Here is a 16127-nt window from a genome sequence, read left to right as displayed (position 1 = left end):
AGAATGGGATGAGTTATCTCACATAAAACAGACAAGACAAAGCTTTTACAATAGAGGAAGTGAGAGGGAATGAGTGAATCTTATTCTCATTGGATTTGGCTTAAGGAGGGAATAACATACACACTCAATTGGGTGTGGAAATCTATCTTACCCTACAGGAAAATAGTGGGGAAGGGGTTGGTGGGGTATGATAGAAGGGAGGGCAGATTGGGAGAGGGGATATTCAGAATGCATGCTGTCTTGAGCAAAGGGAGGGGCAAGATGGGGAGAAAATTTGGAACTCAAAATCTTTTGGAAATGAGTATTGAAAACTAAAAATAAATAAATTAACAGAAAAACAAACAAACAACAACAAGAACAACAAAACAGTGGTCTACCAGCTTCAAGGCCTGCTCTTGAGCTCTAAACCAGTGGTGCTCAAGTGAAGTAGAAATGAGGGCCACTAAACCATGCATAAAGATCCGTGAAGGCTGCATAGTGACTTAATAGTAATGTCATATGTTTTATTTTATTTTATTTATTTTGTTAAATATTTCCCAATTACAATTTAATCTAGTTCAGGCTTCCTATTCAGGAGGACTATGGGCAATATGTGTCCATAGCTCTATGCTACACTTCAATTTCTCTCTGTGCTATACCTCAATCTCTCAGTCTCTCTCTCAGTCTCTCTCTCTCTCTCTCTTTCTCTCTCTCACTCACTCACTCATTCTCTTTCTCTGCATCCTGTGTATAGGTACAGAAAAAATATACACAAAATAGATATAAGATAATTTGAGGGTGTGGTGGAAGGTAGGAACTAGCGACTGGGGGCCTAGAAAAGGCTTCATATACAAGGTGACACTTGAGCTGAGACAAAGATGAGGAGGTAAGCCAGTTCAGAGACAGGTGATGGAGCTATGTATAATGAACAGTAAGCCCAATTTATTTGGATCGTAGTATGAATGAATAAGTATGTGCAATAAGAATGGAAAGGTAGGCTATAACTGGACTTTCAATGTCAAAAAGAGGAGTAAAATTTGGTCTTAGCCAAGTTACCAGGGAGCCATTGGGCTTTCAGTGACATGGTCAGAGCAGCACCTTAGGAAAATTACTTTGGCAGCTATGTGGAGGATGGACTGGAGCGAGGAGGCAGGGAGACCAATTAGAAGAATGTTTTAATAATCCAGGCAAGAGGCAATGAAGACCTAACGTAGTGTGGTGGTTATGTTAGTAGGTCAAAAGACAAAGAAGTGAGAGGTGCTTTGAAGAAAGAAGCATAAGATTTGACATTTGGCTGGATATGAGAGGTGAATGTAAGGAGGAGCCAAGGATGATAGCAAGATTGTGAATCTAGAGTGACTGGAAGGATGACAATGATGTCTATGAGATAAATGGGGAGGGAAGAAATAATTAATTGTTTTGGACAAATTGAGTTTGAGATACCTATGGAGCATCCAGTTTTCAATGCTAGTAGACATTGAATAAGAAGAGGAGCTCAGGAGAAGAAAAAAATATGTATAGAGATCTGAGAGTCAATAGATGCTTTTCATAGGAACTATCATCTAGGTGTATTTCCCCCATCTTATACTTGTGGAGCTTTTTTTTAGCCCTTGTATAGAATTTAACACGTATTAGTATTAAATGTATTATTTTTTGCTACTCTTCTGGTCTATAGAGACTATTCTCATCCAACATGTTAGAAATGCCAGTCAGTTTTACCTCCTCCTCCTCACATTCACCAAACATATTTTTTATGCCTTTATAAAGCTATAGATAAAGAATATTTCCTAGCACTAAGAAGGCTTAGCCAGGGGTGGGGAACCTGTAGCTTCGAGGCTACGTGTGGCCCTCTAGGTCCTCAAGTGTGGCCCTTTGACTGAATACAAACTTCACAGAATAAATACACTTAATAAAAAGATTTGTTCCATAAAACTTGAACTCAGTCAAAAGGCCACACTCAAGGACCCAGAAGGCCACATGTGGCCTCAAGGCCACAGGTTCCCCACCCCTGAGAAGTGCCTAAGCCTTAGGCACTTGACTAGATACCTCCCTCCAAATTGACATTCACTGGTTAATGTCTATTCTTGGCTTCCACTTATTCAACCAATTCCAGATTTACTTAGCTGTTCTATTACCTAGGATACATCCATTTTGTCCATAAGAACAGCGTGATACCTGATTGCACCCTTTTACCTACTAGTAAATTAAGGTTCAGAGATGATATGTGACTTTCTGTTTGGAACCTGTAAATGCAATCTTCAAGTTATTTCTCCTGAGAAACGTTGTCTGTTTTCAGGTTGTTTCCTCTCCAATACTCCCCATGTACAACTCAAACTAACCTGTCAAATAGCCAGCTGGGGTTTGTGCACAGATACATGTCTACTATTATTTCTTATTTTAATGTTATATGGGGTATTCTCCCTCCTTGCCTCTACTTTCTAGAAGATTTTCTGCTGCCATCACCCACAATTCACTATCTAATGTATTCACCCAAGTATCATTCAACCAGTTACCATTTTCCCAATATCAATTAATAAAGGTATATTTACTGAAGATGTATTGTTAAGATTGAAGTATAACAGAAATGCCCCAAAACAGGGACTCACTCTGTCCTCTACCTGCTGAAATTTAGAATTGCCTCAGATCTGAAGTGGTTGCTGCAAGAAGTTCCCACCAAGTTCATTGTTGGGTGTGGTATAGCCAATGAATGATTCACTCCCTTGCTAGCCGAGCAGTGTTTTGGCTACTGGATCAACTCAGTGTTGGGTTGGTTCAAGCATGTTGCTTCTCTGGCTGTGTGCTCACTGACTTGGCTTCTTACGGCTTCAGTTGTTAAAGGAGACCACTGATAGTGCTTTCAACCTTTTGGAGATCACAAAGTTGTGGCCTATTTTTTTTTTCTTGCCTCTGATGCTCATTCAGCTAAGATAAGGAAAAAAAATAAAGACAGAGATGAAAAAGAAGAAGAGGGGAAGGAAGGAGAGATGGAGGAGGAGAAGGAGAAAGAGGAAGAAGAGGAGAAAGATGAGAAGGAGGAGGAGGAGGAAGAGGAGGAGAAGAAGCCAATAGAAAATAGTCATAGGATACATGTTCTGAAATGGGGAAAGCACCTCCACACACACACACACACACACACATTTTAAGAAGCTGGCTCACCAAACCCCCTACCCCCCAGTGTGAATGGGCAACAGGAAGAGAATATTGCTCATTGGAACTGTGTTCTTGTTGTCTGGTCCCCCCTACCCCCATTGTATTTCTTTATATATTTGTAATTATTCATTATTTTTAAAAACAATACCAAAAAATCTTACTGAATATTTAATTTATACTATCATTTGAGGTCTGGAAATGTTCTACTCCTTCACTACTGGGGAGAAGAGAGGGGTCCCTATTATTTTCCTTGAGATTCTAGGGTTTTTGTTCCTTTCAACGAATGCCATCATTATTTAGCTAAACTCTATAAACTATCTCCTTTGCAAATTATTAGTATAATAAATCTATAAATTAATTTGGACAGATTGTAATATGGACTGAACTTGAGATTCCTCAGATGAGGAAACACCCACTATCAACACAGGTTGTCACTTTCTCTGCAACTAATAGCGTTTTAGAGTTGATTAGAGCATTGGTGTCGGACACAAATAGAAACAGATTCCTATGGGTCATATATTGACTTAGAAAGCCACAAATAAACATTATCTATGTTGTACTGTATTTTATTTTATTAAAAATTTCCCAATTACATTTTAATCTGGTTTGAGCTTCACTTGGGAGTTTTGTACAGCTTGGCCTGTCAACTATGTTTGACATCTCTGGCTTAGAACACTGAGTAGTCATGAGACTTGCCCAGGGTCATATTGCCAGTATGTGTCAGAGTTGAGATTTGAACCCAGGTCTTCCTGATTCCAAATCTAGGTCTTTACCCATTGCACCACACTAACTCTTGTATTTTATGTATTGTCATGATTTTTATTATTTTGGGAAGGCCTGGCCACCATAAGTACTGAATATGCCTCCATTTATTTGATTTATTGTTCCTTTAGGGGATATTTTGTCAGCGTTTTAGATTATAAATATACATATATGTGTGTGTGTATGTATGTATATGTGTATATATACACATATATATGAAATACACATATATACATATATACAAAGTATGTATATACACATACACTATATATGTGTGTGTATATACATATGTGTGTGTATATATGTATATAGTGTATATATATATGTAGTATATGTGTGTATACAGAGAGAGAGAGAAATACCAATATGTATATCTCTGTATGCATACATACACGCATAAATGTGCATACACACATCTTGAATGTGCTGTGAATGTGCTGTACAATGAATCCCAGATTTTTTATGTTTTTTTCTTTTATCTTTATTTTGAATAGACCTTTCTTCCCCATCTATCCTGGTTTTTTGGTATTATTTTATTGAAAAGTGCTTGATTTTGTGGCTCTTTTGTATCCTGTTTCTTTACTGACGCTATTAATTGTCTCAATTTCTTTGTTGATTCTCCAAAATTTTCTAAGTAAACCATCATGTCTTAAGCAAATGGGATAATTTTATCTTTTTTGCCTGTCTTAAGGCCTTTAATTTATTTCTCTTGTCTGATCACTATTGTTAGCATTTCTAGATTTAAGTGAAATTACAGTAAGGAAAGGGGTCAGTCTTGATTTACAGAAGCATTTATTTTAAAGCTTCTATTGCTTCCAGTTTGCATATAATGTGAACTTTTTGTTTCAGATAGATACTTTATATGTTATTTACAAGAAGATCTTTCTATTCCTATGTGTTTTAAGGGAATATAAATGAGTATTATACTTTATCAGGGGCATTTTCCTCCATCTACTGACATTATCATAAGGTTTGATTTCTTCCTACTTTCATTTAAGCAGCTAGAGTAGTATCGCCCTGTTTCCTCCATAAAACATCCCATGATCAGTGGGAAGGGAGGTCGTGAATTGCTCTCTTGGCCTGCCCCTTCCTTTGCTATGTAAACATGAGACTCTCAGGTCTCTCATTTATCTGTCACCCCACAATTTACTTTTATCTCTTCCCTTGTAACTGTTAATAGGGTATTTATTTATTTTTGGTTCATTTAATTAGCAAATCTGTGAGGTTGTTGAGGGTTTATTCTTCCTAGCCTCTTAGAGCTTTCTTTAGCTATTTTATGTCTGGGTCTCAGTTGTCTTTCTTACATTGTGAGCTCCCCAAAGGCAAGGACCTTATCTGTCTTGATCTACACAGGAACTTTAATGAGACAGCATGCAGATCAGTGTTTAATAAGTACGTCTTAATTGACTGATTTACCATTGCCTTTCATAGATGTTTATTTTTTGTCATCATCATTAACAATTACACTTTGGGCAGTGTGATTTACTCCTATAGAAGATGCAGCTAGGAAGAGGCTGATCAAAGTTAACTCATTGTTAACAAGTTTAACAGGATTAGAGAATATGAAGCCTTAGCTGGGCATTGAAGATGCCTCCCTCTGCAAGGTCTGAATATCCCCATGGGCACCACATTTAAGACATTATTCTGTCATTGATCATGTCATGTAAACTACGTTTGCCTTGGGTACTCTTTGGTCCATTGACAGTACGTTAAGGATGATGTATTGACTGCTACTTTGGGAGTCCCTGAGCTTTACCTGTGGACTGGACCTCTACTCGGGATAATTTGAGGGAGAGAAACAGAGCTGAGGAGCAAAAAAAGAGATGAGCTGTGTCGTGGATACTTAGACGTGGTGCCAGCAGAAAGGTAACCTTGCCCAGTGTGACCCATATGAAGAAGGAGGTGCATGGTCTCAGAAAGTGCGACAGCAGGAGACAGTGACAGTGGAGAGGAATTCCTAGACAAGAGGAAGTGAGGCATAACAAAGGTCAAAACCATCATATGGAGAAGCAAACCTGGACCTTGCTCCTCACTAATATTGGGACTTGTATGTTCTATAGTATTTCGTTTGGCTTACTTTAGTTGTTTTCTTGGAGGGAGGGAGAGGGAGGATGACTATTTCAAACCCAAGTTTTTTCTCCTTGCTAAGTGAGCAGCCAGGGTAGAACAGTATAGTTCCCTAGAGGAGAGTGGATTTCATCAAAAGGAAGAGTTGTTTGACTATTTAGCAACACTAAGGGGGCCTTCAACTAGTATTCTAAGTTAGGAAATGCATGCTTAAGTCCCTGGAAAGAGAGGGCTTACCAGAGGGAAAGGAGGTTGACTGAATATTGACCCTGAATGCTGCCTTCTTGCAGGGAGTGCTCAAACTTCAGATGGCCCACCAGAGAGAAGAGGAGAATTGGCTTCATTGTTTTTATGGACTTGAGAATGAAGTTTTTGTGTTTGTGCTAATGGATTTTTTTTTAACAGATGAGATAATATTTGTAAAGTGGCCTGGCATATAGTAGGTTCTGTATGAATGATTAATTCCTTCCCCTTCCCATCTCTCAGGTTCTATGTATTAGCCTGAGCACTTGCATGGCACCCAAAGCCTCTTAAACATTAGCCAAACTCTGCTTCTCCCGGGGGAAACATCACTCTGGGGTGATGAACATTAGAGATTGTGTGTGTATGTGTGTAAAAAGCCCCCCAACATTGAACATGAGCCTCGTAAACCCAGACTTTCGATTCTAAGCCTTAGATTAAATACCAACTCTGAGATGTATTCCCCAAAATGAAATACCATAGCAGACAGCACAGGAACTAGTTTTAATGACATCTGGCCTAGAAATTAACTTGAATGAGTGTAATTTTGGCAACCTGAAAACCCAAACCCAGTATGTTATTCTTGAAAATGTTAACCATAAACAAAGTGAGATCTTGCTACCATCGGTACAACCTGACCTGCTCCATTTGGCTGTTGTTTTCTAGGATTCAGATGATCAGACTGGCATTTTTCCTTCTCATTTTTAGACCTGACTATGAATCATACCAGACATTTATTGAGTACCTGCAATGCATTAGGCTCTGCTCAGCAAAGAGAATTGGATGTGAACCCTGCTTGGCAGGTTCACCATCTAAATGGGACAGAACTAACACAAAGAAAAGATGAAAAAAAAAACACATTAGGAGAAGGGAATTTTTCCCATGGTATAGGGGTTGTTCGTAGCATTAGTATTGTTTATGAGTCAATTCTGGTTGTTCTCAGGGCTTCTAAATTGAATTCTAGGGGCATAGCAAATAGTCGTGTAAGAGGGGAAAGTGTTGTTCATTCACAGAAGCCACAGCTAACAGCTCAAAGGGTGCCCTCTCCAGGTAGTTGCTTGAATAGCCCATTGGGCTGAATGCTAAGGTTGGGTTGAACCCTAAGTGATTTACTTAGCCTGCTCAGATTATAGCAGTTGCCCTTGCCAAAAGGAAAAAAAAAAAAACAAAACAAAACAAAACAAAAAACCTATGGATAGAAAACTCTCACCAATTGTGATAGAGTGAAAAGAGACCAGACACACACTTTGGATTAATGAGAAGTTATAGATATTGTTTTAGAAAAAAATACAAATTTATTCCATTCAAATATAGGCACATGAGTTAAGCTAATAAAATATTACCACATAGATGGTCTGTTCAAGAAATAATCAATAAAGGTAGTTTGTAATTACATTTTTTCTGTGGATTTATTATGTCATCAATGTGGGTATTCCCTCCAGTAGTCTGACACCTGAGGTGTAGATCATAGCTCATCTACGTTTTCTTATTCTTTTCAACTCAATCAACTGTGAATTGACAAGCATTTATTAAGCACTTACTATGTGCCAGGCACTGTACTAAGTGCTGGGGATACAACGAATAGCAAAAGATAGTCCTTGTTCTCCAATAGTCAGTCCAAATTAACAAAGATTTATGAGGCACTTATTATGTGTTAGCCTCTCTTCTAAGTACTGGGAATATAACTACACACAGAAGGCCCCTGACCTCAAGGGGCTTACTTTCTAACGGGAGAAGGTAACACATAAAAGGAAGTTAGGAAAGTGATGGAGGTCAGCTGAATATAGATATCTGAGGTGGAGGCATTGTAAGGGAAGTCTGAGAGAAGAGTTAGGAGTCCAGGCTAGGGAGGAATAAAGACATAGGATCACAGTCTAACATGCACACAACTCTTGTCCATATTCTCTTGTAAATCCTTCATAAGGTGTTTACCCTTCACACTGGGGGCCTTCCTATTTTTATAATTTTCTTGGAATTCTATGGGTACCAATGCAATAAATGAGCTGTCAGTTAACCCTCATGTTTTTCACATTAGCCAGTGGGCCAATTAACATCATCAGTTATTTTCCTGAAAATCGCAGCTGCAAGTGATTGAAAACTTTTTGATGGGAGATAGATAAGGATTCTTCTGTCATCCTGTTTCTACTGTACCTTTGCTTAGCAGCTTCCCTCCCACCCTGCCCCCAATCAATAATTTCAATGCTTTCAATGTCAGCATTAGCCCAGCCCACATCCAAATTATCATGATTTCTGAACTTATTGGGTCTGAATTTACAGGGCTTTGCTATGCATTTGCTTCTGATTATCATGGGTAGGGTAGTTAAAGGCCAGACTTGAGTTGTGGGCTGAGTTACTTACACATAGATTGTGTTTATACTCTGTTAAAGGATTTGGGGATTCAAAGTGCTGTGTGAAAGCAAATAGTTTGTGTTTGTGTTTGTGTTTTTTTTCTTCTAGGCCTTGGCCTTACACGATATTTCAGAGAGGATTTGACTTGGTTTTGGGAGAGCAGCCTTCAGATAAGATATTCAGGTAAGTGAATGGTGGGGGACTGGCTTTATGGCCTCCTCAGGTCCCACAGTCCCTCTCTTTCCAATTTAATTTGCTCCTTAGTTACAAAGGAAGTGATGGAAAACACTTCTTTATAGCAAAAGTACCTCTGTTCTGATTAAAAAGTGGGAGAATGGTGGAAAGAGGGCCAGATTTTAAATCAGAGAGCCTGATTTAAATTTCAAATCCCTGCTCTTCTGTTTTCTTACCCATGTTATCTTGGTGAAGTCAGTCCCTCTCACTAATCCTAAATTGTCTTGCATGTCAAACAAAAAGTTGGAATAAAGCAAAAGTGAACATTGTGTAAGTGCAGTGACTAAACTTGACCCCAGAGAAGAGTTGAGAAAATGTTCTTCTCTCTCTCCACTGTTGAGGTGGGAGACCATGGATGTGGAATATTATGTACCCTGTATTTGTTGATTTTTTTTCAATTCCTTTTTTACACTTTTTCTTTTCTTCAATTTTTGTTACAAGGTATGATGATTTATGGGATAGGAGATCTGGGAGAGATACATTCAGAAATGACTTAATATAATGAGAAAAGGCATCAACACATTTTTAAATGAGATTGGAGTAGATAATCTCCAAGGTCCCTCAAGTTTTAAATCCCATGATCCCTGATACTGAAATCTTTTGATTTCTTTGTAATCAATATGTAACATATTCAGTAGAAAAATGGGCAAAATTCTGCCCCAGCCCCTAGCTTCTCATAATCCTTGAGGCTTCATTCTCTCTTTTTTGCTCCAGTTACCCTAATCCCCATTCTTTCTGTCATTTTAACATTGTAACTACTGTTGTCCTCTTGCTAGGCTTTCAAAACCAGAACAAACAAATAAGCAAAGAACAACAAAAATAAATAAACAAACAAACAAAACTAGACTCAGTCTTCAGCACTAATATTAGCATTGAGATAACAAATGTTCCCAGATGGAAATTCTGTCCAGGAAGAATCCCCCACTTCTGCTTTCTGCTTTGACTTTTGCTATCACTCAATGTAGGAAGGTAGAACTTCTGATAGAAAAAGCAGAGGATTTCTCTCTTCTCTCCTCCCCTGCAAGACATATCACCTTAAAGCAGTTATGTGACTCGTACGAGACACTCCACCCTGCATGGAGCACAGATACACTCTCCATATGGACACAGACACAGATTTCCCTAGTGAGGACATGATGTCCAATAGAGGGACCTCTGGCAGCAGAGAAGGGAGCCACTTAGCTTTGGCAATTGAGAATCATATTGTAGAAGAAAGCAGTCCCTGGGAGCCCAGCTTTGCAACTCACACCCTGGGTATAGCTTCCTGAGGATTCCATGTGGAATAAAAAAAGCTATTGAGGCCTGTTGGCACCAGGGGTGTGAGTTGCCTTGGCCATATATTTTCCTTACAAGTATGTCTCATTATCATTATATTCTAAGTATGTGCCTGCTCTTCCTATACCTGCTATATTTTCATGATACCGTGCTCCAGGTTTAGGAGGAATATTTTGTGATTACCTGATCTCCAACTTCGACCACACACAGTCATCTCAGGACCTTGGAGAGCAGAGGCCCTAGGCAGCTTGGTGTACTTTTCTCCCATGAGTGGCAAACTCCCATCTCCTCTTCAGTCATTCAGTCAGTGTTTGCTGAGACAAGACTCCATTCTCTTTCTACACCTCTTTTTACACTTGCATCCTTGTCCAGTTTAGATCTACATCTCTCCAGTTTTTTTAATCCTCTTCTGTACTCTGATTCTGTTTTACTCACTCTGATCATTCTATTTTAAACAAACATCCCTTAACCCTAGATCATAGAATCTCATACACTTCCCATCTTTTGTCATTGCAAGTATTGCTAGACTCACTATAAAAGATGTATTTCCTGAAGTGGGTCATTTCTTCTCTTATGCTATGCCATGTAATGGGCCAAGAGAAAGAGAGCCTACCTACTTCTTGCTCCCCACTGCTGCTTCTAGACTTTCTCTATATAGCTAACACTCTGCAGCTTCTCTCCTTTTCATATTCATTCCATCATCCCTATCTTCCTGTTCAAAGTCTTGCAGCTATCAACTACTTTCCTCTGGACCACTGTCCTTCTTTATAAGTTAGTTCAGTGTGTGTGCACAATGCATGTGTATATACACATATATACAGGTTGTTCCAAAAATTTTATCACACTTTTAAGACTTTTTTGACACCTTCTACATAGATATATAAAATGAATAGATAGATAGATAGATAGATAGATAGTTGTGTTTATATATGTATGTGTGTACATGTGTATTCATTCTTAATCTTTTGCCGAGATTTCTGTCTCATATTGCTAACTGACTTCTGAGCACCTCCATTTCAGTGTTTCATCAGTATTTCAAACTCAACATATACAAAATAGAATGTACTGTCTTCCTCCTAAGGAAGCTAGATGGTGCAGTGGGTAGAGTACTGGACCTGGATTCAGGAATATCTCAGTTCAAATCCAGCCTCCAACACTTACTAATTTGTGTGTAACCCTGGGCAAGTCACTTAATCCTGTTTGCTTCAGTACCTCATCTACAAAATGAGCTGGAGAAGGAAATGGCAAATCAGTATCTTTTTCAAGAAAACACCAAATGGCATCACAAAGAGTCAGACATGACTGAAAAATGACTCAACAATAACAACAACAACAAATCTTCCTCCCTAAACCCTCTCCTCCTCTAAACTTCCCTATTACTATCAAGAACTCTGGAATCCTCTTAATAACCAAGGTTTGAAACCTTGGACTTACTCCTGACCCTTCCTTGTTATTCACCTCTCACCACTAAACATGTGCTCATTCTGATCCCCTTATACCAAATGCAGATACCAAACTAGTGCAGACAGCATTATTTTTCAGCTAAACTCTTGTAATAACCTCCTTTTCCACTCTATCCTTTTCCCCTCCAATCCATCATCCACACACACGAGCACCAAAATAATCTTTCTGAGACCCAGACCTTACTGTGTTCCTCCTTTGTTCAAAAACCTTCAGGGTCTCCCTGTCACTTCTAGGATAAAATATAAGCTTGCTCCTTTGACATCTCAAGCCCTCTATAATCTACCTTTACAGCATAATTTTTCTTTATCTCTCCTCATACACTCTGTGCTCTAACCAAACTGAATTATCCACCATTATGTAACTCTACTTGCCATATACATTCTTGCACTCTATGTCTGGCATGTGTTTCCTTCTCATTTCTACCACTTAGAAAAAACGTTCTTCTTGGAAGCTCCACACAGGGGAAAAGAATAAGCATTTATGTGGTACCTACTATGTGCTAGGCACTTTGCTAAGCACTTTTACAAATATCTCATTTAATCCTCACAAGAGCCTTGGGGGGGGAGGTTCTGTTATTACCATTTTACAGTTGAAGAAACTGAGGCAAATAGAGGTTAATTGACTTGGCCGGGGTCATAAAGCTAGTTAGTGTCTGAGATAAGATTTGAACTCAGGTCTTCTTTACTCCCAGCCTAGCACTTTATCCACTGAGCCAGTGGCTGCTTTAGGAATTTTTCTGATCCTTCATATTTGTTAATGCTTAAAATTTGCCTCATTACCCTGTATTTATGTATCTATCCTGTGCCACCCCCACACCCAAGTAGAATATGAACTTGAAGGGAAATGCTATTTCATGAGACTTGTAGCACATGCCAGGTATGTACAAATGACTCTTTGTTAAACTCAAATTCCCTACAATTTCATGACTTTGCACTCTGTCCAACTTATTCTTCTCCAACTGTTTTCTCTCCAGTCCTATCTTTTTGCCTTTCTACCTTGTCTTGCTTTTTCTTGCTTCTTTTGTTTTTCCTTCTGTGTAAAAGAGGGAAAGGTCCAGAAGCTCTGACCTGATGAATAGTTAAACAAGCCTGGGGCATCAACATGCTTGCAGTCTTGGAGGTGAGCAGTGATCGGCCTTGGACTCCCATAGAACTGGAATTCACTTAAGTTTACTCAGAAAAGTCACTGCTTGGAGACACTTCTTAAATAAACTGGTCTACTTCCACCCCGCCCCCCCCACTCTACCAAAACCCATCAACTCTAGGCATTTTTTCCTGCCTTGTCTGTGATTTTTAATCTCTGCGGGCACTCAGCCCACAGCTCTTCTTGTTCCTTGAGGTAGCACCTGCCTTTGTCATAGAAGTTCACTCATAAACCTTGCCCATGGCTCCAGTACTGATTCATAGTATCCCTTCTTTACTGTGCCTTGAATTTTCTCTTCTCCTTCTTTGGTGACAGTCCAGGGCAGACTGCCCTTTCTTAATAGGATTGGCCCAGGGCTGGTTTGAAAGATTTGTGTAGCATGAAGAGAGGAACTTCTCAACGTTGTTGTCCTTGGACCCTGACTGGCGTACCAATGTCTAGAAGCTGTTCTAACAATTTGGTTGTTTGGTTTCAAACCCTTTCCTATTATTCATCCTATCCTGGGTCTGAACTGGGAAGAGGCTGGAAAGATTAGCTGTGATTTTAAAAAAGCCCTCTCCTGGAAGTTCTATCCTGGCTTTGATCATTTCCAGTCCCAAAGACCCTGTAAAAATCGAGACAATCTCAGCCCTTATCCAAGGGGTTTGGCCAGCAAATACCCACTCACCCACCCCCCCCATACACCCCCCCCCCCACACACACACACCCTGGGCCAGGACCCTGAACTGAATTTCTGCACAAAAACTCTCCTTTTAGTAGAGGTAAGCTCTTGGAGAGTGCCCAAATGATCCCAGCCTCACCAGCTTACTTTAAAGCTGAGGTTCTGGGAGCAGCTAGGTGGCACAGTGGATAAAGCTCCGGCCTTGGAGTCAGGAGGACCTGAGTTCAAAGCCAGCCTCAGACACTTGACACTTACTGGCTGTGTGACCCTGGGCAAGTCACTTAACCCCAATTGCCTAAGCAAGAAACAAAACAAACAAACAAACAAAAAAGCTGAGGTTCTTAACATGGTGTTTATGGAGTCAGTGGATAGATCTCAGAGAGTTTGGGATGGAGGAAAAATGCATCTTTAATTTCACTAATCTTTGATTTCCTTTGTAATCCTGATGTGATGCATTTAAAATATTCTGAGAAGGGGTCTATGTTGTTGTTAGAGTGATTTCAATCATCTCTGTGTGTGACCCCATTTGGATTTTCTTGGCAAAGATACAGGAGTGGTTTGTCATTTCCTTCTCCAGCTCATTTTATAGATGAGGAAACTCAGGCAATCAGGTCTAAGGGACTTGCCAGGGTCACACAGTTAGTAAGTGTCTGTGGCCAGATTTGAACTCAGAACGATGGGTGTTCTTGACTCCAGGGCTAACACTTTATCCACTGTGCCACCTAGCTCAGTCTTCACCAATTGCAAGAGTAGTTCATGATACAAAAGGTTAAGAAGCCCTAATTTAGAAGGACCCAGGTTCTATATCTATGCTCCTAGAAATCATCATGTGAAGATCAAATAAATCAAACCAATAAGTATTTATTTAGTACCAATTATGTGCCAGGCTCTGTAGTCAATAGTGGGAATATAAAGAAAAGCAAAAATAGTCCATGTTCTCAAGGAACTTAAGTCCAATGCAGGAGACAACATGCAAACAGAAACAGAGAAAGAGAAAGGGAGAGAGAGGAGGAGAGGAGGGAGAGAGAGAGGAAGAGAGATGGGGGGAGAGAGATACAGAGAGATGGGGGAGGGGGAAAGGAAGGAGAGATGGAGAAAGAGAGAGAGAGAGAGAGAGAGAGAGAGAGACAGATAATAAATTGGAGATAATCTCAGAGAAAAGGCACTAGCATTAAGGAGGATCAGAAAAAGCTTCTTGTGGGGTTTTACCTAGGACTTGAGAAAAGCCAAGGAAGAAAAAAAAATAAAAAAGAAGCCAGGGAAGCCAAGAGGCAGACATGAGGAGGGAGAATATTGTTGGCATAGGGGACAGCCAATGAAAATCCAGAGTGTAGAGATGGAATATCTTATATATAAGTAGAAAGGGAAGCCAGGGTCCTTGGAACTTAGATAACATGAAAAGGGGTAAAGAGTAAAAAGTCTGGACAGCTAGGAAGAGACTCAGTTATGAAGAGACTCAGTTATGAAGAGCTGTAAAAGCCAAACAGAGGGTTTTATATTTGACCCAGGAGTCAATTTGACCCAGGCAGCCAATAGAGCTGATTGAATGGGGGGGGGGGTGACATGGTCAGACTTGTGCTTTAGGAAGATCAATTTGACAATTGAGTGGAAGATAGACTAGGGCAGGCCAAAAAGACTGGAGGCAGGGCAATTTCAACAGTCTAGGCATGAGATAATGAAAGTCTGCACTATTTGGTGGCAGTGTCTGATGAGAGAAGGGAGTGGATATGAGACGGTTGCAAAGGTAGAATAGAGAAGACCTGGCTGGCAATGGATTGAACATAGTGAAGTGAAAGAGAATGAGGAGTTGAGGATGGAGAGGGGAGGGATGCCAGGCCATAAATTCTTGATTTCCATAAATTCCATTCCATATAAGGTCATGGTTGGAGGTGTGTATGTGTGTCTGTGTCTGTGTGTGTGTGTCTGTGTCTGTGTGTCTGTGTGTGTTTGTGTGTGCGCTCTCATGCAGACTTCTCTGATGAGTGCTTGCCTTTGAGCAAAGAACTCAGTGCTTTGGAAGAAGCATTGTGAAGCAATGTGCAGGGCTCTGGGACAGACTGCAATAACCTACAACGATAATGATCACTGGTTGGTAGAACAGAAGGTTTAGCTTGGGAAAGCATTCCAGGGTCTCCCACAACTTCTTTCCTATGATATTTCTGAAGGTAGTCTTGCCAAAATTGTAAGAAAAGAAACAGATGAGTTTTCAGAGAACACAGATTTCCCACAATTGTTTTCTCTATACTTGGTGTTTGGGACCATTGTAAAGGTTGTGCAACCAGAGGGGAGATCCCAGAATTTCATTGCCATAGCTATAGAATCAGCTGGAGAGGACATTTGAGCAATACTATTAGCTAGCATTGGTAGAGCACTTTGAGATTTGTAAAGTGCTCTATATCTGTTACTTATTTGATATTTACACAGACCCTATGAGGTAACTGTGATTATTTTCCCCATTTTTCCAAAAGAGGAAACTGAGGCTGAGAGGGGTAAAGTGACTTACTCAGAGGGCTAGTAGATGTTTGAGGCAGAATTCAAACACAGTTCTTCCTGATTCCAAGTCCCATGCTCTATTAGCTGTACCACCTAGCTACAGTTATCCCATGGTCTTCAGATAGGACTTTACCTGAGCTTTCTTAGGCAGTGTTCATTGCCATAAGATGATTCAGAAGCATCAAATCTCAGAGCTGGAAGGGATGACTGAGACCAGTAATTCAAGGTCCCCTTCTTCAATAAACCAAACAAGGGATCATCAGAGTTTTGCTTCAAGTTTTTCAGTGCCTACGGTACAGAGTAGGGATCA

General features: G+C 39.9%; 1 protein-coding gene across 1 annotated transcript in view; it reads left to right on the top strand.

The window, feature by feature from the left end:
• ASTN1 (astrotactin 1) overlaps positions 1-16127 on the top strand; it is a 278216-nt gene that overhangs the window by 134992 nt on the left and 127097 nt on the right. The window contains exon 8 of the mRNA XM_027868478.1: positions 8656-8730. Coding sequence (XP_027724279.1) covers positions 8656-8730 — 75 coding nt within the window. The remainder of the gene's footprint in view (positions 1-8655; positions 8731-16127) is intronic.

The sequence above is a fragment of the Vombatus ursinus genome, unplaced genomic scaffold (assembly GCF_900497805.2).
Source record: "Vombatus ursinus unplaced genomic scaffold, bare-nosed wombat genome assembly UNPS02014789.1, whole genome shotgun sequence".
Lineage (NCBI taxonomy): Eukaryota > Metazoa > Chordata > Mammalia > Diprotodontia > Vombatidae > Vombatus > Vombatus ursinus.
This window is presented reverse-complemented; position numbering and strand designations above follow the sequence as displayed.